Source organism: Vicugna pacos, chromosome 7 (genome assembly GCF_048564905.1).
Source record: "Vicugna pacos chromosome 7, VicPac4, whole genome shotgun sequence".
In the NCBI taxonomy this organism is placed as follows: domain Eukaryota; kingdom Metazoa; phylum Chordata; class Mammalia; order Artiodactyla; family Camelidae; genus Vicugna; species Vicugna pacos.
This window is the reverse complement of record NC_132993.1, coordinates 79,573,753-79,600,867: the sequence shown is the minus strand read 5'-3', so window position 1 is coordinate 79,600,867 and position 27,115 is coordinate 79,573,753. Positions and strand designations below refer to the sequence as shown.

At 41.9% G+C, this 27,115-nt stretch overlaps 1 protein-coding gene across 2 annotated transcripts in view; it reads left to right on the top strand.

The window, feature by feature from the left end:
* Positions 1-27,115, top strand: part of VPS41 (VPS41 subunit of HOPS complex) — a 176,779-nt gene that overhangs the window by 133,858 nt on the left and 15,806 nt on the right. For both annotated transcript variants that reach the window (XM_072965234.1, XM_072965235.1), the window contains 11 exons: positions 744-800; positions 3,253-3,314; positions 4,738-4,819; positions 7,503-7,595; positions 13,736-13,863; positions 15,323-15,467; positions 17,362-17,403; positions 17,552-17,602; positions 20,511-20,648; positions 26,107-26,161; positions 26,862-27,002. In XM_072965234.1, coding sequence (XP_072821335.1) covers positions 744-800; positions 3,253-3,314; positions 4,738-4,819; positions 7,503-7,595; positions 13,736-13,863; positions 15,323-15,467; positions 17,362-17,403; positions 17,552-17,602; positions 20,511-20,648; positions 26,107-26,161; positions 26,862-27,002 — 994 coding nt within the window. The remainder of the gene's footprint in view (positions 1-743; positions 801-3,252; positions 3,315-4,737; positions 4,820-7,502; positions 7,596-13,735; positions 13,864-15,322; positions 15,468-17,361; positions 17,404-17,551; positions 17,603-20,510; positions 20,649-26,106; positions 26,162-26,861; positions 27,003-27,115) is intronic.

Sequence of the window (27,115 nt, the reverse complement as noted above, 5' to 3'; positions counted from 1 at the left end):
AACTTTAACAGCTACAAAGTCATTATTGTGTTGGTTTAGTTAGAGAAACTATCTGGCTAGTCTTACATGCTAATCAGCCCAAAACAAACAAACAAAAAATAGTCCATTTATGTGGTGCTTTAAGTCTGTAACCACCAGGCATTGATACCAAGTTCATACCAGTTATTATTATTGCTTTAGATCCAGGAGCTTCTGAAAGAACTAATTTTGTGTTTCAAACATTTGTGTTAGAGTAGCAATTGTAAACTTACCAAAATAAAAAGAAAATTAGAGCTTTTTAAAATCTTACTGTAGATACACCTAAATGTATACATGTATACTTTTATGTTTGATCAAGGCAAAGCACCCCTTTGTTAATATATACCATATGGATTTAGAATGGCAGGTGGATTTTTTTTGTTTGTTTGAACCGAGGAGATTTTGTTCTATTTTGGTTTGTGTCTGAAATGCGATTCCCGTATCCTAATGTGGAAATGAATTCAAATAGAAATAAGAGAACTCTTCATTTTGGTTGACTGCTTTTGTTTGAGTTTGAATTCAGTGAGGTTCACTCAACCATAACGTTAAAAATTCCTGTGCTTCAAGTAAAAGCCATAGGAAAATGGGGTTTTATTTATGTAAGCCCAGGACTTTCAAACATAATAAATATAGTGTTTATAACCTCAGTGTCTTTCTCTCCCACTCTCTCTCATTTTCCCTCCCTCCTCTTCTGCTCCTTTTATGATGCTTATGCATAAATACAGGAAGCTCTGATGGCAGCTGAAATTAGCCAGAAGAACATTAAAAGACATAAGATTCTGGTAAGTGTGTAATTTTATTATTTGAAACATAACTTTACCTTTCAATAAGTTATCGTGAGCCTGAAAGGAATTTGAAAAGAACAGATTCTTCCTACTTTCGGAGAATTTGTTTCAAACTAATTCTCTAACCTGTGAGGTCAAAATATTTCATTGTCTTGAATCAGTTTCTGCTTGTAAACAAGAAACTTGAACACCTGCTGCTAGGAGGTAGTTTTAGGTAATTTGGAAACTGGATTTGTGAAAGACACTTCCAATACAAAGTTTTCCAGTTACGTTTCTTTAAATCAGGGGTAAAATGACATTATCTTGGTATTTACCAAAAGAGTGGTTTCATAAAACTAGATTGCTTCCGTGAATCCGTAGTAACAACCCAAGTGACTCTGTTACGGATGCTAATCTAGGACATCGAATACATTTCTGTTACATTTTGGACTCTGGAAAAATTTCGTGAGTGGAAGCCCATTTCTTTGCTAACTGTAACACTGAACGTGCAGATGGACAGCAGAAAAGAAACTTTATCCTCTGAGCGTGAAGCGTCCTTAGAGATCATTTAGCCCAGGACCCTGGTTTACAGATGAAAAATGGAAACCGAGTCCGTTACGGCTGTTCAGGTTTCAGCACAAATCCCTTCTGCCTACACTTTCCCCACCTAGGTAGACCTTTCTTTAAAATTCCTCAGAAAAGCCTCATTCCCAAAGAGTTTGTAAGTAAAATCACCCAGGAACCGAAAGGAAAAGAAAGAGGGAGAGAACTAGAGCATCTTGTGGGTTTTTTTTTTTAATTATTCATTCAAAATTGCAGAGAATAAGCAAGGATTATCTAGAAATGGAGTACAAGGCATTCCGGCCAGTAGAAAAGTATGGTTGAAGCAAGTGGGTCGGGAGTAACGAGAGGCTGAGCCAGTCAGTTGTGCGTTGGGTTTGGTGATAGGAAACTGATGAGTGCATTTTCCGTATATGTTTTATTTATTCTCAACATGCTTGATGGAGTCAGAGTGAATAGGGGATGATGAAGTCGAGTCGAATATAGACTGTTAGGCTAGCTGTGACGTGGAAAGGAGGAAGACTGTGGCCGGGGGCCGTGACATCATGGGAGGACTGTGGGTGATGGTGGGTGTTTTGTGTAAGAGAGAGACTTTAAGTGCTCATGCTAAGAGAAAAGAGATAAAGTCAGGTAGAGGTTAATGAAGCACAGAGAAAGAGGATGCATGGACGAGTAAGCGCCACAGTGGGGAGGGGCATGGACCTGGGGAGAAGGGTCGGAGAAACTGACTTCTGCAGACATCACTTCTCTGAACCTGGACAGAAAGACTCACTGTAGATCCTGTGATATGCGATCTGTTTTCAGAGAAATAAAGTTAAGCACCCTTTCTTCACTCCACAGTTCCAGTAGATTTGAAATATGATTTCCTACAGAATAGTTTCTTACTTAGAGTAAAGAAGCCTGATAAGCTAAGAACTATGAGTATTTCCCTTGGGGGAGGATGTAGCTCAGTGGTAGAGCATGTGCTTAGCATGCATGAGGTCCAGGGTTCAATCCCCAGCACCTCCATTTAAAAAAAAGAAAATTAAAAAAAAATTCTTTTAGAGTATTTCCCTTTACTCTTGAAATGGGTACATCCTATATGTTAATTATGCCTAGACTTTTTTCTCCTAGCACAAGGCAGGCAGAGAGAGAAATGGGTTCGTACCATGTCTGCCATCCAGGAAGAAGTTCCACAGAAATTTCTTTGCGCATAAAGTAGAACTTGAAGTCCAAGTTTTGTTCTGTACACTGAGTTTAAGCTTCTCATGAAAACGCTTTCAGGTGAAATCACCTTTCATAAGAGCCAGGATCAAGCAGGAGGTCCCATGTCTCTGGTGCCACAGACCACCTTGAATCCTTTCAGAACCAAAGTAGGATAAGTGGATGGACACGGATACTGTGAAGCCACTCACTTCACTCCTTCGAGCCCCAGTTTCCTCACCTATAAACCCATGGGTTTGAACGACCCGTTTTTCAGAGCTCATTTTCACTTGAATGTTAGCTTTAATTTTTTAATATGTCCCTTTAATGTGATGTGCTGTCATTTCGTTTTCCTTAACAGCCCACGTATTTTAGAGGAAAGAACAAGGTCCAATTTTATATCCGGTGACAACGTGAAATCGTTGGCTCATGTTTCCAATAGTGGAGATTTCTTTTGTAGAAAATGTTTTAGAAGAGGGCAGGTTAGGAGCCTTTCAAGTAGTAACTTTTTAAAAAATTGTGAACTCTGAAATGTGTGAAAATACAAGTACATTTAGATATGCTCAAGAAAGACATGAGCATAATTACATAAAGCTAATAACTAAGGTGGATAAGCAGCTTTCAGGCAGCAGGGTTAATAAGACCCTCACGCTTGGCTCAGCAGTTGAGACTCGGCTTTCCATTCATTCCAGTTAATTATGAAATACCATTATTTAATTTTCCCTAGGACATTGGCTTGGCGTATGTAAACCACCTGGTGGAGAAAGGAGAGTATGACGTAGCGGCACGGTAATCAAGACATTTTCACAATGATTTGTTACTAGAATTAAGCCGTGTTGACAATAAAGATAGATCAGTCTCTGCAGCTGATGGACTTTTTTGTTACATCTTTCTAACAGTGTTTTTTAATATTAATGGTTTTAACCACAGAACAGATTGATGTGTTATTTACCCACCTACTGTGTCATTTTCATCAAATGCAAAATGTTTTTCTCATTATTTAATGAAAAAAGTGTCACAAACACTGCGATCTTCCCCTTTTCATGAGCTGACAAATTAGCCTGCCAGTTTCAAGGGTGCTGGCAGAAGACGCGACACTCTGGGTCAGAGACACAGGACTGTGTGCGGCGGCGGCCCTTGTGGCCCGGGTGCCAGCACTCCCCGCGCCCGATCCCACAGACCCGCTTCTCACGGCGCGATGCGGGGAGCGCGGGGCGGCCCTGCACAGGCCATGGGTTGTGTTACAGGAGAGGGGCCCTGCGCTTAGGGCGTCTGATTCTTTTATAATGGGCCGTACGGCCACCTGCCCTTGGCTCTAGAGGAAGACGTTCTTTCTATTTTACTGGGCGGTAAACAAACCTGCCCTTCCCTCTGGAGGGAGACACCACCTGTGTCCTCTGCCCTCCGGGGCTGTTCACTCGACATCCTCGAAAGGCTAGTCCAGAATAAAGGCAGCCAGTGGATCTGCTCACAATTTGAGAAGAATTGTCTCCCAGCAAGAGAATGGCAGTTAAGTGATCAGACCCCAGGCTCGTGGCTTGCAGGGGCGTGTGGTGGACAGGAAACATAAACGGTGCGCAGTGGTCGTGTGGGTCTGTGAGTGGCTCCCCCTCGAGCTGTGCAGCGTGGTCGGCAGGACCACATGGTAGCCCGGGAAGCTAGTCTTCATCTGCTTTTTATCCCTTGTTTTAGGGAAATGTGTTTCTTTGATGTGTAAATCAAGTAAGGCTGTATGCACACACAGATATTTCTCCAGATTATAGACTCTGGTAGGATTCTAATTTTCCGAAGTCTGATTTTGTACTCTGTTATCTAAAACCATTCAGGAGGTGGTTTAAATTGGCACTTTGGGGTATGATGACATTTCCTCAAGGCAAGAAGGGTCCCCTAGACTAGCAGTGCTCGTCTGGCTAAAGCAGGAAACTCAGAACAGGAAAATCACTGGGGACACCCCTAATTGAGGTCTTCTCAAACGGATTCCTCTTTATAAGTATTGTGTATTAATTTTCATGATTTCCATCAACTTTATATATGCAATTAAGGGAGTACTAGTAAATACCTTTAATGTTCATTGGCACTTGAGATGGAAATTTGTCAAAATTCTGGGAGAAGAGATTTATCTAAACCACTAGGGGGAAATGTCTGCTTATTCTGTCTCTGTTTATTTTCTTTATTTATACTTTGTTTCTCCCTGGGATGTTTTTACTTCCAGCAAATGCCAGAAAATTCTTGGGAAAAATGCAGCGCTCTGGGAATACGAAGTTTATAAATTTAAAGAAATTGGACAGCTTAAGGTGAGCATAGCTTTATTTTTAAGTCTTAAATTTTTATAGGTAGTATATTAATATTGAAATGGAAATAAAATTAAGACAGTAGTAATCAGTTCTTTACTGAGACACGAGTACTGTCCCAGCTGGAAAGAAAAATCGAACTTTTAGAAATTAGTTACAAAATATGAATCTGGCTTGTATTTTATGTGTATAAAATATATGCATATATACTGCATGTATGATGTGCTGACTTCCTTATCTGCCCCCAGTTCTCTCTGTGATCAGATGAAGTTTTCATGTTCTTTTTAGTGAATATAGAACAAAGATATAGTCTCATCCAGTAGATTATAAAACACAAGGCTTTTTTCCAGATGTACTGGCGAATTCATGCATTCTCAAATATTTTACTTGCCAGAACACAGATGGAAAATTTTGACCAGGTCGCTCCAACAAATACTTTTGATTTTTCATTTTTTTTAAATCTTTCAACTTAATGTACAATATCCAGACTAATCAGTAAGGTATTCCTATGTCTACAGGTCTGTTTAAAAAAAATTTTTTTTAATTTTTCAGTATTTGTGAGCCTTGTCAGCGCTCTCCTAGAGTTATGAATATGTTTGTAAAAATCCCAGTTATTCAGCTGGCCCGCCCTGTGACTCCATTTGTGCTTGCTCCAAAAATGTTTCTCCTCCGGGAGACCCTCGGGGACACTTCCCTCCATGTTTACTGGGCTGACCTCGGATGATCTTACCCAGCCCTATGGCCATGTTTAGCGCGATGGCTCTAGAACCCAGACCTCTATGTTGAATTCCGTATCTGTGTTGGAAGTGTGGGATGGCCATTTTCCCTTGTGTATGCTACTGATAATGATTACTCAAATCACTGTGAATCCATTTCCTTCCCAAGTTTGGTCCTGCCCCTCTGAGTCTATGTGTATGACTTCATAATCGTCCCCATTCCTTCCCTGCTTAATAACTCAAAGCCACTGTCTTGATGAGATCATCGAACTCACCTCCTCACGCTGTTTTATCTCCAGTGCTTTTCAGTTTTACTCTGGCAGTACCAGCTGAGCCTCTCCTCCCCGCCAGGACCACTGCCTCAGGTCCCACCTGAGCTAGTGCATGGGCCTCCTGGTAGATCTGTGTTCAACCCTAACCCAGAGTTAGCTGTTTGAAAAATAAATGTGCTCCTCTCATTTCCCTCCCACTCAGAGTATAAGATCCGAGTTCCTTTCATGACCCCACCTCAGCTTCCTCTCCAGCCTTATCTCCCTTCTCTGGCCCCGTCCCTCATCTTGGAGCCACTCTGACCTCCTGCATGCAGAGTGAACATCCATGGCTCTGTGCCCTCGCTCCTGCTGTTCCCTCTGCCAGGGTGCCCTTCCCGTTCTCTCTTTGCCTGGTAGACCAACCCCTGGCGTCTGTTTTTTCTGCTTCAGTCCCCAGGATCCACCACTCCTCGCCACAGCATCTCGTTAACCCTTCTGTGTGACACTGTTTAGAAATCTGCGTGTCTTCCCTCTGAGGCTGTGAGCCCCTGGGGATAGTGCCTTGAGCTCTGGGTCCCCAGGACAGAGCGTGGTGATTGGTGACTCAGAGTCATTACAATGTTGGAAACTTGACACTTAACACAGCACTGCAATAGCTGTGTTAATACAAAAGCTGCATTCTCCCTCCATTTCAGACAACGGCTATGAGTTTTTAAAGGTTGACATATTCCATTTTAAGGGGGAAAAAGAGATATGTAGATGACCTATAACTCCCTGATCACTTAAGTTGACTTTCATCATCTGTACCATTCTCCCTCCTATTACTTAGATTTTCATTAATTCATCAAGGAAGAACAGAGAAAGTTTAACTTAACCAAGGCAATTTTTCATACAATGTAGACACTTCATATAACTTTTTAGAATACATTGTAATATGTTACAAGAAACTAGAGTTTATTTGAATCTTTTCTCTTCATTATTAATTTGCCAAAGTACTTTGTTGCCTTAAATTTTTAAAGTAAATGTAGACTTTTATGTTTTCTGCGTATGGAGTTTTGTTTTGCTACTCCCCCCCCCCCCGTTTGTTTATCTTTGCTTTCACTTCTGTTGCCTTGGGAAACTGCCTTAGGAGAGCATCGCTAGGATTTATATGAGATGGCTTTGCCTATTTTCTTTTAGGAGGTTTAAGGTGTCTTGTCTTAAGTATAAGTCTTTAAGCCATTTTGAGTTTATTTTTGCGTGTGGTGTGAGGGAGTGTTCTAACTTCATTGATTTACATGCAGCTGTCCAGCTTTCCCAACACCACTTGCCAAAGAGGCTGTCTTTTCTCTGTTGTATATTCTTGCCTCCTTTGTCAAAAATTAATTGACTATAGGTGTGTGGGTTTATTTCTGGGCTCTTTATTCTGTTCCGTTGCTCCATATGTCTGTCTTTATGTCAATACTACACTGCTTTGATTACTGTACCTCTGTAGTGTTGTCTGAAGTCTGGGAGGGTTATTCCTCCAGCCTCTTTTTTTCTACAGTATGGCTTTAGCAATTCCAGGTCTTCTGTGAGTCCGTGTAAATTTTAGGATTAATGTGTTCTAGTTCTGTGAAAGCTCTCCTGGGTAATTTGACAGGGATCCCATTAAATCTGTAGATTGCTTTGGGTAGTATGGCCGTTTTAACTGTTTTGCTGCTTTGCAAAGAAATTTTTTGTTTCTTTTTCCTACTTTAGGCTATCAGTCCTTATTTGCCAAGAGGGGATCCAGTTCTGAAACCACTCATCTATGAAATGATCTTACACGAATTTTTGGAAAGCGATTATGAGGTATGACATGCTAGCATCGTCCTATTTACTTGTTCCCAGTGGGAAAATGTTAAGAAATCTAGAAGTCATACAGTGGAGCAAGTGGTTTAAAGGAGACAGCTTCGCAGTTTGTATGCAGTAGGGGAAACTGGGGTAGATGCACTCTGATGTCACCTAATGGTTATGTAGACACTATTAATGAATGTGTCTAATCAATGTACGTTTTAACGGACTCTTTAAAGCTGCCTCTTTGATAGAGCTAAAGAAAGGGGACCAGCTGCCATTTGGGGAATTTTGTAAATAGAATCGCAGCAGCCATTGATGGTTGTTACCCCGAAAGAATTCAGAACTTCCTAAAGCATGGGTCTCAGAACTAAGTTCACCAAAGGAGGATTAAAAGGAAATTAGGAGGCAGGAGTGGGGACGGGGGTTGGAAGTGATGTTTGTTTATTGATTAAGGAGGAAGGTGGTACCTGAATTGCTCATCTGTCCTACACTGTGTTTTGTTTTGTTTTTTAACATGCGTGCTCTAGTGTTATCCCCTCAACAGCGCTATGAATAGTAGTACCCAGTTTTACAGAGGAACTGACGGTTAAAGAAACTGAATAACTTGCCCAAGGCCATCCATTTAAAAAACAGTTATGCGTAGATTTTAAATTTGGTGTTTATATGCACCCTAAATGGATTATAATTTTTAACATTTATTCAGAAAATGTTCAGTCCCTCCTAGGCTCTAGGAGTGTGCCAGGCACTCGGCACGCCAGCGTGGACGAAGTGATGCTCATTCAGCAACAGCTCTTCGTCTCAGTCACCCCCAGGCACGCAAACCAGCGGTTCTCAACAGGGGCGGGTTCTGGCCCCACCCCGGGGGCCTCTGACAGTATCTGGGGGCATTTTTTATTGTCACAACTGAGGAATTGGCACTCCTGGCACTTAGTGGGCCAGCAGGGATGCTGCTGAACATCCTACAGGGCACAGGGCAGCCCCAATGACGAGGAATTTTCTGTCCTCAAATGTCAACACTACTGAGGTTGAGAACCCCTAATATAAAAAGATAAGTTAGTGGGAGGGTATAGCTCAGTGGTAGAGAGCGTGCTTAGCGTGCATAAGATCCTGGGTTCAATCCCTGGTACCTCCATTAAAAAAAAAAAGTAAATAAATAAACCTAATTACCCCATACACACACACACACGAAAAGACAGAAAAAATGTGTTATTACATAATATGCTGGGAGCTCTAATAAAGCTGTCAACGAAGTGTGGTTAAGACTCAGCCTCCTCCCACTTCTGACCAGAGGAAAAAATGGGATTTCCTGCAGGCAGGTTCTGGACGAGGGTGGGAAGCTGTTTTCCAGAGCCATAAGCGGTGCTGGAAAGATCCATAAACCAGGAGACTTCAGGCCGCAGGCTGCTGTTCTCCAGTTTCTGCCCAGCCTTCACAGTCTTTCATAAAAGGGGCAATGTATTCAGCTCCTTATAAAGTTCAGGGGCCCAACCCAGTGATACGTTTTCATTTTTGGTGCCTCCTTTGTCTGTTGCAAGGTGTCGCTGCCTCTGTATGTTCTGATGTTATGTTTTAAAAATAAGGAAGACTTTATTTTCAACTTTCCTCTTCCCCGTAAGAATGTGGGGTGGCTTGCAGAAAGTATAATATATATTAATTAATTATATATTAATTATAGATATTTTTTAAAGAAACAGAAGGAGGCGATCAGACTAGAGAGGGAATGAGAAAAGGAACTCCTTATGTTTGGGGTGCCTACTTTTTAATACCGATAATTGATTCAAGTTAAGGAGGGGTAATAATGCAAATACTGCGTTTTAACGCTGAGACTATTTTTAGAGCTTAAGATCTCAAGGGACCTTTCAGATAGTGAATGTTTACCCTGATAACTCCAGTGTTTGGTCAGTTACTGTCAGCCGTTCTGGATCCGTCAGCCTCAAGCATCCTGATGCACACGTGACCTGCGCAGTTGCTTTACTGTTAATGAGTCTGTTCTTCTCGCAGGGAGCAGTTAAGTGCTTCAGCATAAATTAAACTGGAACAAAATATTTCTTTAATAATCGTGTATACTAATGGAGGCAACATTTCCTCATCGTCCTCTCTTTTTAGCCCATGTTCTGATATAAGCTAGTCTTCTCTGCCAGCCTGGGCCTGTTCTTTTCCAGGGCTGTACAGACGAGTTTATGGTAATAGTTTCTGTCATTTAATGCTGGGTACCAACTGATGTCATCTGGAAGCGTGGTTCCGATTCATTTCCCATCCTGTTCAATTCAGTGTATCTTCATTTAGAACCTGCCATGGTCTGGAACTGGGCTGAGAACTCAGTTGGATCCAAGAGAAATCAAAACACAGCCCTAGGCTTATGTGCGTTTAAGATTGACTGGGGAGACCATATTAATAAGTTTTAAGCAACTAGAAAATAACTTAAGACAGGAAGAGCTATGTGTTATAAGAGATCTAGTGAGAGGCAGTTATTGGCCATAGTTATTGGAAAAGGTTTCTTGAGTGAATAGACTCGTGATGGACTTGTTTCCTTCCAGTATGTTCTGAGTACACGGAGCGGCTATCATAAATAATCCATCTTTGTACATCTTCCCAAAAGAAAGAGATTTATGAGTGTTCTGTGAAAAATGATGGGGAGAGTATGGCCTTTATTTAGAAATACCTAAGCTTAGTATTCTTGTCCTCTTTTTAATGTAATGTAATTTAACCGTGGGGAAAAAAAAGCGATTTTGTTATTTTTATGATTCTGTTACAATTCTTCCACATGATTCAACTCCTACTTTTTCAAGAAACTGTTTTCGGTCTTGTTTCATTGAAGTTATCCAGCTAATTCATATCTGGAAGGCTTTTGCCTGAGACTGAAAGAAATAAGCATGACTTAAATTTAGAGTTTGTAGATGTTTTTCCTGAATGTTTGAAGGTGTCTGCCTGATCAGTACTATTAAAAAGGTTATAAATGATTTGTTTTTGTCATAAGTTCTTATAAATAATTCATATTTTAGCTTCTATCATTCTCAGTGTCTTGTTTAACTTTGAATTAAATTGTCACATAATTGATCAGAAAGCAGTGTTCTAAAGCAACACGTTTGATCACATATAAAATAGACGAAAATTTTGTGCCACTAAATAGCACTAAAGGTCAGGAGAAAAGTAGAAATTGTATTTCTCAGGAATTTTCTCTTCTTCCTAAAAAGACATGAAGTCACAGTATTTCCTGGGAGGTACTGATGTTTCATGACTCATTTGTAAGGGGTTTCTACTGAAATGGATATCACCTTGCCTTTTAATTTATAACAGCAGAATTACTGCAAAGAGTTAAGCTTTGCTTCATAATATTAATGGCAAATGTATAAGCATGTTAAAAGTGGGATTGTTTCTGTGGCATTTCACTTACTGGTTCGTATTTTTTTTTAAGGCTTCCTAAACTCCAAATCCCAAAACTACTTTTTTAAAAAATTTTTTTGGTTGGGGGAGGTAATTAGGTTTATTTATCATTTATTTATTTAGAGGCGGCACTGGGGATTGAACCCAGGACCTCATTCATGCTAAGCATGCGCTCTACCCCTTGAGCTACACCCTCCCCCCACCCTACTGGTTACTCTTTAAACTTTTACTTACTCTGATGGGCACTGAGGGGTGCTGTAACTTTGCCCACTTGATCATGACAGTCCCCTGATAACTGTGTCCTCTAATTAATAATAAAGGCCCTGTGGGTGATTTCATCAGTATTTTTGAAATTGAAGTATAGTTGATTTACAATGTTGTGTTTGTTTCAGGTGTACAGCATAGTGATTAAGATATAGATATATATATATATATATATATATATATACACACACACACACACATTCTTTTTCATTATAGGTTTTTACAACCCATTGAATATAGTTCCCTGTGCTATACATTAGGACCTCGTTGTTTATCTGTTTTATATCTAGTAGTGTGTATCTGTTAATCGCAAACTCCCGGTTTATCCCTCACTCCAAACCCCTTTGGTAATCATAAGTTTGTTTGCTATGTCTGTGATATTGTTTCTGTTTTGTAAGTAAGTTCATTTGTGTCATTTTTTTAGATTCCACATATGAGTGATATCATATGATGTTTGTCTTTCTCTGACTTACTTGATTTAGCATGATAATCTGTAGGTCCATCTATGTTGCTGCAAATGGCCTTATTTCATTCTTTTTTATGGCTGAGTAGTACTCCATTTTGTGTGTGTGTGTGTGTGTGTGTGTGTGTGTGTGTGTGTGTGTACATACATCACACTTATATATCCATTCATTCATTTGTTGATGGACATTTAGATTGCTTCCATGTCTTGGCTATTGTAAATAGTGCTGCTGTGAACATTGGGGCGCATGTATCTTTCTGAATTGGAGTTTTCTCCAGACATATGCCCAGGAGTGAGATTGCTGGGTCATATGGTAACTCCATTTTCAGTTTTCTGAGGTGTCTCCACACTGTTTTCCATAGTGGCAGCTCATCAGTATTTTCTAAGCACATTTATTTCAAGGGTGCACAAAGCCAGTTAAGCAGAGAAAAGCCTAAGGTAAAATGTGATAAATGTTTGTTTCAGTTTATGCTGGAGTCATCATGTTTTTATCGCACAATATGACCGGTCATTTTGTCTTATTTTGTGTTCGAAGTTGGCAATACTGCAAGGCTGTTGCCTGAATCAGAAAAAGGGGGGAAAGGAGCCAAGGTTTCTTCTTTCCCTGAACAGTATTATTCCTGGTCTCAAGGCTACTGAGAGCTGCCAGTGTTGGAGTGGAAATCTTTTCAAGACTTTTTTTAATCTTAACAAATTTCAGAGTCTTAAGAAAACAGAAACTTCATCCAAAGTATCATTTTGATTCAGAGAACATTTTAATGCTCTGATTCAGTCATTTTATAAAATATATCATCTTTACTTATTGAAGCCTCTCCCCAAATCTCTCCAGTCAAACTGCAGCCATGCTCATATGAAGGAAGGCTGCAGTTTGGAGAATGTACAGCGTGTTAGCATGTTGTTCTGGTCTTTTGCCGTCACACTTCGTAGGGGTTACTTCAGTACAAAGTGGGTAGGAACTGAATGAAAACTATATTGCTGATTCTTTGGTGATTTTCTTCTTACCAAATCCTGGTACTTTACAGAAGCAAATTCGACCACACTGTTTTCATTTCTAAATACCATTTAAACCAACTCATAGTAGTTCATTAAAGCATTAGTTGAGTTATTTAATATTGGTAATATGATCTTCTTCAAAAATGTGAAGAAAATTTACTTCAAATATTTGCTATCTTTTGAATACATCTAAGTTTTTTAGCTAAAAGTTGTCAAGGATCAGTAAGGAAACTGCTTTGAGTTACAGGGGCTAAGTTACAACTACTCTGAGTTACAAGAGCTAAAGTTAGGAATCAGGAGGGCGGAGGCTGCCCGGGACACTGGCCAAGAATCAGCCATGGAGGAAAAGAGGATCCAGTCAGGGGATCTGGAGTTTTCTATCAGAACCACAAAATCTGAGATCCTTAGATAGCCAGGGTTAGGAGCAGGGGATAAGACTTGAACCAAAGTCCCAGATGCCCAAAGAAAAGTAGATTTAGAGGCAGGAGCGGAAGAAGAACAGAGATGATAACTTGTTGAAGGTGGGATGCAGGGTGATTCCGCCGTGGGAGCAAAGCCGCCATGTGCGTAGCGCTGGCAGCACAGTGACGACTTCACGACCAGTGCACGTGGCAGCCCAGACCTCAAGGGCACAGATGGTGGTGGGGAGGGCAGCTGACTTGGACAGTATCTGTGAGACGTTAAAGATGACCTCAAATGTTAGAGTCAGTCCAGGATGAGGAAGGAGCGAATCAGACCTGAACTTTGTGCAGTGGCCCTTTATGGAAGGACCAAGGGGGCTTGCTTCCTTGTGCATTTCACCCAGTAGCTGGAGAAGCGGTGGCCCCGCCTGCTCCCCAGGAGTGGCGAGTGGAGATGTGCAGTCATTCTCTGCCTCCCCTCGCCATCCCCAAGCCCGCAGTCTGAAAATTGACAATATGTTCATGGACCAGTGTTTTAATCATAAAATGGTTTTGTCTGTTTTCCACAAATACTTTGAGGCAGTGTTGGAACTCTCTGGATTATTTTCGTGTTTAAAGAGTTCTTTGTCCGTTTTCCCCGCCTCGGTTAGGGCTTTGCCACGCTGATCCGGGAATGGCCCGGAGATCTGTACAACAATTCGGTGATAGTTCAAGCAGTCCGGGATCACCTGAAGAAAGACAGTCAGAACAGGACCTTACTTAAAACCCTGGCAGAACTGTGAGTATCCTGTTAGTGCTGCTTTTTCCAAATCAATCTGCATGAAAAGTTGTTTGTATTTAAAATCCGGCGAACTGAATGGGAAGGACAAAGTTTGTATACCATTTTCCCACATTCACTCTTATTAAAAACCTTCCATAAACCTCGAGTGGACAGCCGGAAGGGAAGGGAAGGACAAAGTGTGAAGCGGTACAGCTGTAATGTGATCCCAGAGGAGAGGAACCCTTGTCAGCAGCCCTGGGTAGAGGCAGTGGCCTGGTGGGGGAAGGGGACCGGGACTTAGACCCTCGCCCAGATCAGTTTCCCAGTGAGGCCCTGGGCGCCATCATCCTTGGGTCTGCAAGCCGGTAAGTTTCTCAAACCTTAGACTCCTTATCCATGAGATCCCAGGTGATAAGACAGTTCTTCATGGGATGGATTTCGTAATTTCAAAACGATTATGAAAGTTCATAATCAAAAACGACGTGCCGTGCCTGAGACCGAGTCAGGGCTCAGAAAATGGAGGCTTGGTTGATGCTTTTCGTATTTATTGGGCACTGTCGGGGTCCCGGGCTTTGTGCTACATGCCTGTGGTGCAGGGGCAGGTAAGGCACACCCAGGCCCTCTAGGGGCTTTGGTTTAGTGGAACAAGCACGCTGCGTGCGGGAAATCTCAGCAAGACCGTCTTGCCTCGGCCCCTCCTCGCACCACCTCCCAGCCTCAGGCAGCCCCCTCCATCAGCTTCTTACATCTTTCGTCCGAGACCAAGAAAGGTACACCAGAATGGCCTGGAATTCAGGGCTGTTTAAGGCTTTCCACAAAAGGAGTCATGTTTGTGGAGCACTGATCTTTTTCTTCTGGAAACATTGTTTTGGTTTCCCTTGGACTCTGTAGGACTGACACTGTACTAATAATAGTAGTAGTTCTGTAGTGTTAATAATGGACTCACAGTGCAATTTAGGTTCAGTTGGCTTTTAGGAAGCCGGCTGAGGGAATTAAGCAATGTGAAAAATGCTGTTTCAACAGAAAAGCACATTTACATTTTATATAACCTCCTTAGGAATAAGCTTTTGGAATGTCGCCCATTTGTCAGCTGAACCCTGCTTGTAAGAATTTTTACTGATTTTTTTTTTAATTACCAGAATAAAAATGTCTTTCATTCTGGGTCATTCTTTATCTGATATACAGATTCCTATAAAAAAATTTTTGAGAGTTTCTATAAAGGAAAGTTTTTATTAGTTGGGTATTAAAAATTTTCTAAAACTTTGGTGAGATGGGAAGCAAGGTTCTGAGAAAGAAATACTTACTGGTCATGTTATAGTTAAATCCGAAAGAACAGTTTTCTTCCATAAAGTAAACTTTTCTCTCCAGGCAAGTTTTTCAGTTTTCATTAAGGTAAAACATGATCGGTACATGTGTATAGTGTGTGTTTACTCAGAAGTGTGTGTGAATGTTAACGTGAAAGTTTTTGTCTTACCAGGTACACCTATGACAAAAACTATGGCAACGCTCTGGAAATATACTTGACGTTAAGACATAAGGATGTTTTCCAGTTGATCCACAAGCATAATCTTTTCAGTTCTATCAAGGATAAAATTGTCTTATTAATGGATTTTGATTCTGAGGTAATGTGTTTCTTAATTGAATGCTGATCAGTTATGTGTGCTATTCCAAATTTTTGATAATGAGACATTTATCCACGTGCTGGAGGAGTTAATCAGTCATGTGACTTGGCTGATCATGTTCAGAACACCCCGACCCCCACTAGACGTTACGTTAGTAGCTGACACTCAGGAATCCTTTACTTGATGCGGTTATTCTGTAAAAGCAATCATAATTTGATGGCGAACTTTTAAAGCTGTGTAAAATAGTTTTTTAGTAAAACAATTCATAGGATTCACAGAAACAAAGAATCCAGCCATACGCTTTAGCTCATTCAACCCTGTTAACTATATGTCTCAGATTTAAAATTTTAAATAAACTATTTTGATCCATTTGTTGCATTCTTTTCCCTTGGCATTCACAGCTCTAGCATGTGGAGTTTCCATTGATCTCGGGTGATGCTCAGGTCCAGGACAGTTTACTTCAGGTCCAGGTTATTTGATTACAGGACAGATTTGAATAGCGGACTGCTTGTCTGATGAGGGCACCCAACCTCCACAGCTCACAGTGGCTCTTGCAAAGGGATACAAACTGTGTGTGTGTCTCAAAAAAGAAAGCTAATGCCAAGTGCTCATGATGGAGGGGGATGCATAAAAACAGTTCTTATTCCAAAAATTGAAATTTTAGATAAAGAGTAACACCCTTAAGGCTCCAAAAGAGTTACTGGATTTTTTTAAAGTTGTATTTTGCTATATTTAGGGGTATTATGTGCTGCTATGTTACATATCTGCTATGTGCTATATATTAAACTTCATGCACTTAAACTTAATGTAAATAGGAGCTAAATCTACCTCTTTTTTCTGAAAGATGCTTTTAGCCTACTTTTCACACTGAAAGAGTCAACTCCTTAGGGACCACAGGTCTAAAAAGAATTAGTGCGGTTCTGAGGAAGTTCAGGTACAGGACAGAAAATGATTAAGAGGATAAGAAGTTTATGTAAAAATTAATTACATTTCTCCATATATAGTCTCCCCTTACGATTGTTCCACCCCCACCACGTGCCTCACGAGCCTAGTTCTGCATATGGAGCCACAGACAGAAGATGAATGAGCTGAAAGTAACAGCTATTCAAGAACATGAATCAAAGTTAAGGAATCATAGTACTTCGTAATTAGAAAATAATTTAAGGATAATCTCTTTCAACATCCTGACATTTCAGAGAGAAACAAAATGCTTGGAGCAGACAGGGAGGCAGTGGCAGAGCAGAGTCAAGACCAAGACTCAGGGGTGTGAAGGAGCCTCAGTCTGGTGGGCTGTCTCCCCCCTCCCCCCCCCCCCGCCTCTTGTCACAAACACCGTCTGGTTATGTTAGAGGTGGCAAAGGTGAATTCTAAAAATCCAGAAACTGTGTATCATTATGAAACTTCAAGTATCTTTTTTTTTCCTTTTGTTTGTCCTCTTCTCCACGTAAGACCAGCTCCTTGTATCTGTGGACTCTCAATCTGTAGGGGACACAGTGAATATTCGGGTGGCCAGAAGCACCGCTCATTTTTGTGGTGCTGCGCATGGTATGCTCTCCGGAACTACTGAGAGTCACACGAGAACTTACAAAGATACCTGGGACATCGGGGAGCCTAGAATATATGCAGTCAAGGTGTTTTGTATTAGGGAGTGGTAGCAAGGCTCCTTTTAAGTCATATGCAAACGCACGTAGACCTCAGATTGAAGCCCATTTTAAAACGCATTTAGAAACATCTCACCTAAGGACCACTGTAAAGCTATGAACCTCCTTAGGTGCATAAAAGAAGGCCTCTACCTTTAATGGTAATACCATATACATTTTGTTTTTTTCTGTTCTCTTTTTCTTTGGCAAATTTCAGTGACCGTGTATTTTGTGTTTTTTTTCTCATATTACAGAAAGCTGTTGACATGCTTCTGGACAATGAGGATAAAATTTCAGTGAGTGTCTCTTGTTTTTATGGGGGTTAAAACAGATGAGTGTCTGGGACCACTATTGCCGTAAAGAAGAGAGGGGTTTATCAGATAATTTTGCAGTTGTGTTTGTGTCCGCATAACTCAACATTCAGAAGTTTCTTTTTTTCTGTAGATTAAAAAGGTCGTGGAAGAATTAGAAGACAGACCAGAGTTGCAGCACGTGGTAATCATGACTGTCTTCTTTTGCCTTTTTTTTAAAACATCTTTTTATTGAGTTATAGTCATTTTACGATGTTGTGTCAAATTCCAGTGTAAAGCACAATTTTTTTAGTTATATATGAACATACATGTATTCGTTGTTACATTTTTTTTCTGCTGTGAGCTACCACAATTTTGCCTTTTGATTAGTGAGGCAAATCACCTTCCAGTGTTGGTGTGAGAATACTGGAGTGAACATTTCAGTTGATAATTCAGATTGGACGTTTGACCACAAATAATATTCTCTAATTACTATAATGCAGTTAATGCTCTGAAGCCAACCTGGGGATTAATAACAGATCAAGCACTTTGAACCACAATTGAATTGTGACTTTTTAAAAAAAAAGTTATCGTTCATTTTTGTGTTTTCAAACTGTGCCTGGGAATAAGTACCTTCCGTCAACTGGAAAAAAAAATGCACAACCTAAAGGTTGCAAATTATGTTTTATTCAAGGACGTTACTTACGATGGTAGCCTGGGAAGGCAGCCTCTCAGAGAGCTCTGAGGGGCTGTTTAAAGAGGTAAAGGAGCAGCCAGGATACACAGGAGTTTTTGCTCGGAAAAAAACAAAACCAAACCATGTAGTCAGACATCCAAAGATTACTGTTAATCCAAAAAACAAAAAAAAACCCACACACACAAAAAATAAGCAAACCAACCCCCGACATCTCAGGTTAATGATTTTGGCACCTTCCGATGGGAAGATCTGAGAGTCTGGGTGCACTGAAATTATTCCTTTGATGTGCATCTTAACCGTCTAGGGCTTGTATCCAGTTTTTCTCCATCCCAAATTCCCCATCAGGGGGACGGCTGCAGTGGCTGAAGGCTTGACGGCAGGAAATGTTCATCGTTAACCAGAACGGCTGTAGCTACCATTCAGTAGAGTTCTGGCATAAATTACAGGAGAGCCGGTGCCCTGCCCTGGGTGCTGCACATACCAGGTTCTCCTGCCAAGGAAACGCCACGCAGCCGTTCCATGTCCAGGACCACACTGATCACAGAGCAGACCCTCGGTCTGTCTGTCCTCCACCCGGACGCTCGCTGTGCCCCCTCCTTCCGTACGGTCCTGTGGTGGTCTCGCAGGCCCCTTAGTCTAGGTTTCCTGTGCCGGGAGGGCGGCTGCTTTGACTCTGCATTGCTGTCATCACGGGAGGAAAGCAGGTGGTGTTTTCTGTGTCCTTTCAAAATTACACAAAATTACACAGTCTTCAGTGAAAAGATGGGATATTGCGGTAGGGCTCTGGGCATCAGAGTCAGGGAGCACTCTGGTGTCTCTGTCCACCCCTCTGCACCCCAGGAGGAGGCCCAGGGAACAGAGTATTTTATTCAAGTCAGTTTTGTCGCCAAGATAGGAGTATGAAGGTATTTTGGGTTTTTCTTTTTCTTTTTCTTTTTTTTTTTTTTTTTTTTTTTGGATTTTGGGGGATTTTTTTTGGCTCAGAGGTTGTACAGATGCTTTTGCTATATTGTTGATGATTGGAAGTCTCTAGATCACCTGCTTATCCAAGCAGGGTACCTCTGCTCTGGCCGCCTTGGGATTTGTTAATAAAGCAGTGATTTCTGGCCTCCTTGAGCCACGAGACAGGATTACAGGCGGGAGGCATCCAGTGATCCTGTAATTGGGGCAGTGGTGGCGGGACTCACACTAAAGCGGCTCATCTCCCCTGTCAGGCAAGGTAATGTCTCCATAAATCTGCCCCCGCAGAAGTGACAGGGCCTCCGCCTCTGGGAAAGCGTGGTGTGTCCAGCTCACACGCTGAGCCCCGCGCCAGTGGACTGGCCGGGGCCCTCGTCAGCCTGGTGTGGACTTCTGTCTGTCTGTCTGCTCTCCCCGCTTCTTGCCTGAGGGAGAGGGGAACAGCCAACCCGAGGAGTGGTTTCCCAATGTGCTGGTGTCCCGGTTAGGCTTATTTAGCGACCACATACAGTCCCCCATGTCCGTCTTCAGCGAACTCATTCCCAGTCCAGCTTCGGGGGCCGGCCGATGCTCTGTGCTCCTGAAGACCCAGGCCACTCAAGGTGCGAAGGCACCATGTGTGAGTCTTTCTGCCTCAGGTGGGTTACCGGGTGTTTGTTTCCATCTAACAGCAACGAAGCATCCAACATCGACTTGTGACTTCTGCGTCACCTGCAGACTTCACCTTGCCCCTGAGTAGAAAGGGAATCACTGGCTTCCTTTGAGGTCCAGTAACTTTTTCAGAAGGTTAGAAAAAGGAATTGATTTTGAAAATGGGTTCTGAACACCTGTACTCTTCTTGATTTTTACTTTTTGTTTTTGTTTTCATTGTTGCCACTATAGGCAGCATTTCATTGCAAACACAGATCTCAGTAAGACTTAACAGAGAAGAGACGCAGAATGTATGAGAATTAATTTAGCCCTTGCTGCTTGAGTTTTTAAGAACATATTCTTGCCCCATGATTCTGCCTCCTTTATATAAATTTGAAGGATGAGAATTTTCTCATCTAGAAACACGATTCATCAAGCATTTCATTCTCTGAGGCGAAGCAGATGATGGTGATATTAACAACTCCCATCGGTAACATTTCTGCGGTTCTTAGTGTGTGCCAGGTGTGGTTCTGAGGGGTCTACAGGTGCTGACTCACTCATTCCTCACAACGACCCCATGAGATTTCTGCAGATAAAGAAACTCAGTCACAGAGAGGTTAGTGATCTGCCCCAGGTCACGTGGTCGGCAAGGGACGGAGCCAGGTCACTCAGGCCGTTCTAGAGAGAACATTCTCCTTTCTACTCGCCTAGAGACTTTCCCCCTCAACCTCTTCGTGGAAGCTGTTTCGAACTGAAAATAGCAATGTTGAACAGGCACTGCTTTTCTTACTTCAGTATTCATGGTTTATTCCTGTGTTCTTTTCAGTACCTGCATAAGCTGTTCAAAAGAGACCATCATAAGGGGCAGGCCTACCATGAAAAGCAGATCAGCCTCTACGCGGAATACGATCGACCAAACCTGCTTCCATTTCTCCGAGACAGCATCCATTGCCCCCTTGAGAAGGTAAGTCACAGACGCCCCGGCCACACACTGCAGGTGACCGAGCTGTCCTTGCTGGTGAGCTCTTGGTTTCCCTCTTCCTGTCTCTGCTCATCCATCGTGTAACCAGTCAGCTTCTTAATCCACACCCAAGAAGTCTCTACTTCAGAAGAGTTTATGGATTGTTTAGGCTGATAGATGCTTAGGAGATATTTTGGTGTTTGTTTTCATGTTAAATGGAAAGTGTTTAAAGTTTCAAGGCATTCAGAGCATGTCGACTCACTATTGTTGATAGTTTCACTTCTGCCAGAATACAGCTCTGTCGTCCTCATTTCTGGTCGTCTGCCTTTGCTAGACTGGGTAATCATTGAGTGAAGGGGTCATCTCAAATGGCAGGTGCTGGAAGTCTTCAAGAATGCAGGTCAGACTTATGCTGAATTCATTGATACCCCTCGGTCAGGAGCATTTGGCCAGAAAGTTTATAAACCCTGCCGTGCATTAGAAGCCTTGTAGCAACTTAGTTCTCAAAGACCAGAGTTCAGGCTTTAAAATCACAACTCTTAAATTCCAAAATTAAACGTAAGTTTTTATGAAGTTGTTCATTCTAAAAGAGAGACAGGGTTGGTAAGAATTTATAACACCTACCACAATTTGAAAAGAGAATAGTCTTTAAAAAAGACAGCAGTATCCCGGAAGTGTTTCTTGTGCTTTATCAGAAGTGCTGTGCTTTCATGAAAGTTCCTTATTTTTATTTAATCTCTACAAACGTGCAGGGAGATGGATAAAGTCATTTTATACGTGACAAGCTGAGTCTGTAGGAGTGGAAAGAAACAACCCAAAGTATAGAGCTAATAAATAAGTCAAAGGGCCAAGACTCGGGACCCTGGGTCTCTTAATTTCCGGTCTCATATTCTTTCCACGATGGTGAGGAATCATTTTTCAGGTTTACAAAGTTAATTAAGATAATAACACTGATAATAATAACAGATACTCCTCAGTACTGCAAGAACTGTGCATCAGTCTTTAAACTGTCCGTCCTTCCGTAATTCCCAGCTGTGGTCATCGGGCACTAGTTTTCATTCGCAGATCCGATTTTCTTATGCCTAGAATAGTTAAGAATAGCAGCTTTATAGCTCCAGCAAGTGAAGACCTGAATTTATGCCCTGTCTCGTACCAAATGGCATTCACAAGGTGGCAGTGTTTATGAATTTGGAGGAATAAAACCAGGAGATGCAAAGTTTATAGATTTTTTTCATTAAAGAAATTTAACAAGAAGACTGGATCAAGGATTTACAGGGTCGAGGCTAGGTGGAAATCATTACATAATTTGTAGTTGGTCAGGTTTCTGTTACTTCCCTCCAAATTTCTAACTCTATTCCTTACCTTTATATTAAATCAGGGAAAGGAAACTTAAAATATTATTTCTGCATCGTTTCCCACTCAACTCCTGTTATTATTCTGTCTTGTCACTTTAATGTTTTCTACTATAATTTTCTGCTTGTGCACGCATGTGTCTCTGTTTGCCTTTAAAACTCTTAATTTCCCTACTCTTTCCACTAGAGGGAGCAGTGTGGCCCGGGAACAGTCAAGAATCTAAAATAAGAAAAAAGGCCTTTGTGCTTTTTGACAATCATAGAAAAATTCTATGTACCAGAAATACTTTCTTCTTACATTTTACTCAAAATTTCCAGAGACTTCTGGAGTCTAGGGTCTTTCTCGACTTTCTCTTATATGAACAAAGGATAATTTAAGATACTGTTAGAAACAAGTCATAAAATATTTAAAAATCTGTGAAATTTAAAGACCCAGATGCTCTTTGAGCTTGGTGTTCCACACCTGCTCGCCTTTCAGACCACTCTTGACTGCAGACTTGCCTTCAGACATTTCTTCCCACATGAATCGTCATTTTTGATAGCATCCTAAACAGCTCCCAGCAACGTTATACTGTAGAATGTTGTGCAGAGGTGGAAATGGGCTACCAGCTTCTCTAACGAAGTAGCCACTAACCACGCGTGGCAACTGAGCCTTTGACATATGGATAGTGAGGAACTGAAGTTTCCATTTAATTTAAATGCAGATAGCCACATACAGCAAGTGGCTACAGTCTTGCACAGCTCAGGTGAGCCTTCAGACTACAAACCCTCTTTGTGGTTTGGGACACGCATGTTTTCAAGCATCCTCGTGTGCTCAGGAAAAGGAAGATGGCTCTGTTTGAAACTTCTAAGTGGGACTTTAAAGTGTCAGTAAATTTCCAGGCACAAAACTGATTTATGGATACCTTTAAATAGTAAACCACTGTAAGCATTACACTCATCTCTGTGCACATTATCTTTCTCTAAACGTTCTACCTGTCCACTTGTGTTACCGTTTGCTGTTTGTTCTGAATGATGCGGTCTTCCCAGACCGTAAACTGTTTCGTCCATCTGTGTCTCCAGCAGTGAGCACACATCTAAGCCCTCAGCTGGTTTCTCATTTTCCTCTTGGAATAGTCCCAGGTCCTCTGACTTCAGATACTTTGCTTTTCCTGTAACTACTAAACTTCTCACATGTACAACCTGTCTCTGCTCTCGTGTCATTCTGGGAGGGTTCAGAGTTGGTAAGGAAGTTCCATTCTTAATGATGGTGGTTTACAGGTGTGACCATATTGAGATTGGGAAGCCATGTTTTAGATCAGAATGAGTGAGAATTTTCCAAGTATTAGTTAGAATCAGGTTTGGTATGAGTGATTTTAAAAAAAGAAATCCCCGACTAGTAGTGGCTTAAACAGAGGAGCAGTTTAGTTCTGTCACACTGAAGTCACACTGGCAGGGCCCCGCTAGTGGTGGCAGGCCATGGGATCAGGGACCTGGGCTCTGTTCTCTTGTTCCCCCACCTCATATGACCTCGATCTCATGATGTAGGAGTATCGTGTGCTTCCAGGAGCGGTCTGGATGAAAGAATTAAAAGTAAGAAAACAAGGGGTTCATGTGCACTGCTTCTTCAAGGACATTCCCAGAAGCTTCCACCCCACCTTTCTGTGTCTTCTCCCTGGTGGACTGTACTCACACAGTTCTCATACCACGGGGGTGGCTTGGAGGTTTTAATTCTGGGCAGTCACACCCCCACCTAAAATCTTATTATTATAGAAGAAATGGGGAAAGGATGTTGGGAGACAACCAGCTGTCTCTGCCATGTGATTTTTAAAGGAATCATGTGAATAATCAAATTAGCAGTTTCTTCCTCATTGCAGCCAGGTCATCTCATTGAAATGACTGTGCACTTTGAAATATTATCTTAGTTTCACTGCAATTCTAAAGTAAGGTGCATTGTAATTTTTGCCGTTTATGTTTATCTTGGGTTTTTCCCCTTTCCCTTGATCTCTGTAACCTTTGGGTTTTTTTCTTCTTCCTTTTTAGCTGTTAATTTCCAACCAGACCCAGATTTAAAGTTATATTCTGCACAAATACTTTAAATCAAAGTCAGAAATGTCAAAAGTAGTTCCAACTGTTATTTCCCAAGACAGATCATGGTGCTGAGAGAGCCAGTGAACTTGGACTGTTCTTTTCATCTCCTTGGTTCTAGTTTTTAAAATATTTTTGATTGGTTGTTTTTAAATGACTCTGCTAACTATGTGACTCAGGATCTTCCTCCGAAACCTTTTCTGGCTGCTCATCTATTTAAAAAATATTGATTGCACACTTACTGTGCCAGGCAGAAGCCCGGGGCTGAGAGCACACGTGGCTCCAGCCGACAGAAACCACGACAGTTAGGGGGGCAGTTCGTCGCACCTGTGAAGGGTGCCAGGTGCAACAAGACTAAGAACCTGGGATCTGACCCCGAGTGGGGTCCAGTGAGTGCTTGCTGAAGGACCTGCCGGGTTGGGGAGTGGGGAGCAGGGGCAGCATTCCAGGCCGAGGGACCACAGCAGAGGGATGGGCGGGGCATGGATCGAGCTGCACCGAAACGTGGGGCCAGATGGCAGAAGCCACAGGTAAGATTCTGGGCTTCAGGTCAGAGGAACATAGTACAGGAAGGTCACGTGGCAGGGTGTGAGATGAGGTTTCCTGGTGAACCCTTACTCACCATACCACACCCAGTTTGGGTGTCACCCCTTCTGTGAAGCTTTTTACAAGAGGCCACACCAGAGCCCACATCCCCATCCGTGCACATGACCCTCCATTTACGCTCCTCTGGCCATGGGATTCTCTGCTGTCGCATCACGGTGACCCTCCCTGGACGTGTGCGCCCTTAGGGGGAGTGCATGCTTCTGCTCCTACTGAGCCTCCTCCTCCCCCTCCTCCCCGTGGTCCTCCTCTTACACGGGGCGGCAGCAGCATTTTTGTTGCTCTCTTTGCATCTCCATCCAACCTGGCCCTCTGGGTGCAGTCAGGGTGCGCCATTCCATCCAGGGTTACTCAATTCTGTATACACAGAGTGCTTTTCTCTTACACTCAAGGAGATGCTGTCATCTGTGTGGTCCCTCATGTCTTGATCTCCCCCTTTTTGTTTCTTCTTGATTGTCAGATTTTTTTCCCTTTTCCTTTTTTTTATGTAGCTCCCTGTGCTATGGAGTAAGTCCTTGTTGTTTATCTATTTTATACATAGTAGTTTGTATCTGTTAATCTGAAATTCCTAATTTATCCCTCCCCCTCCCCTTCGGTAGCCGTAAGTTGGTTTTCTATGTCTGTGAGTCTGTTTTGTAAATAAGTTCACTTATACTATTTTTTAGATTCCACATGTAAGTGATGTCATACAGTATCTGTCTTTCTCTGTACAGACTTACTTCACTTAGCATAATGCCCTCCAAGTCCATCCATGTTGCTGCAAATGACAAAAATCTGTTTTATGGTTGAGTGGTATTCCTGTGTGTACCCCATGTTTTTTATCCAGTCATGTGTTGATGGACACTTATGTTGCTTCCATGTCTTGGCTGTTGTAAATGGTGCTGCAGTGAACACTGGGGTACACACAGCTTTTTGATTTTCCTCTTTTGACAGATCCTTGAGCAGAGTTCTCTCTTACACCCTGTGAGCCAGCAATAGAAATATTCCCAGTGTGTGTGTGTTTATGTAACAGAGGTCCACTGAGCTATGGGACACCCCATACTGGGACCGTGCAGCAGTGAACAGCAGTCTTTTCCTGGAGCTTACAATCCAGTGGAGGGAAAAGGGGCTTAAACCAGTGGCTGTGAATTAGGTGGGGGCAGTGACATGAAGAAATGTCACATAGAATAAAGAGAGAAGGCCTCTCAGCATCTTGCTTTTCTGCCTTTGCTCGTGGAATGTTCTGAGTTACCAGTTCAGCTGTGTAGGGTCCAGCACCTCACCTCTCTGAGAGGTGGATGAGGACAAATACTGGCACAACACGAGGTTTGCTTTGTTTTGTTTTTAAAAGGAGGCAACGGAAAAATTCTTTCAAGCATGTATCTTTAAAAGTGACTCTATTAATAATTTGTTCTTGTCTGGTAACCCTTAGTAACATGTTTGCCCTGTGTTACTTGAAGGCTCTTGAGATCTGTCAACAGAGAAACTTTGTGGAAGAGACAGTTTATCTTCTGAGTAAGTAGCTTTTATTCATTTTGGTTCCCCAGAGACTAAGAAATGGGGTGGCAACGTGATGTAAATTGTCTAAGACTGGACGCAGGCTGTGGACCAAAGTAACACAGAGGTGACAGCCTCTTTTGTATACGAATTCAATATATGGAAGAGGAGACTTCACAGCTCAGTAGAGAAGGAAGCATTATTCAATAAATGCTGTTGAGGTAACATACTAGTATTTTGTAATAAACAACACTAACAGTCACACCTTACAACATAATCAAAAGAAATTATAGACGAGTTGGGAAGTTTATTCTTTTTTTTTTTTTTAATTATCATCAGAAGGAAGGTAGACTCTGATAGACCTGGATTCAGATTCCATATCTGCCCACTTAGTAAGCTGTATGATCTTGGCAAATTACCAGCATTTCTATGTCCTCTTTTATAAAACAGAAACATTAGTAGAACATAACATACCTCCTAGGAGTGTTAAGCGTTCACATGAATTACATCATTTAGTCATCACTTAACGTGAGTACTGGGCACCAAGTAAACACCCGGTAAGTAGCAGATACTTATTTTACCAAGACACGGACGTCATATAAGGAAATACGCTTTTGTCATAGCTGTCCGGCTGTGTGAACAAATGAAGAGAGATGTTATTTCTCTTAAAGTGTTTTATTTAAGTTTTCTAAATACAGGGTTTTTCACACTCTGCTAGGCCGCATGGGGAATAGCCGAAGTGCCCTGAAGATGATCATGGAGGAACTGCACGACGTTGACAAAGCCATTGAATTTGCCAAGGAGCAGGACGACGGGGAGCTCTGGGAAGACCTGATTTTATATTCCATCGACAAACCACGTAAGCAGGAAAGCCATCTGCGAGCGTAACCCTTTGTCTCTCAATTTAGCCGGTTGTGTCTAGAGTAAGAATTCTCTCAAATGCATCGGGTTAAAAATACGGTGAAGTATCTA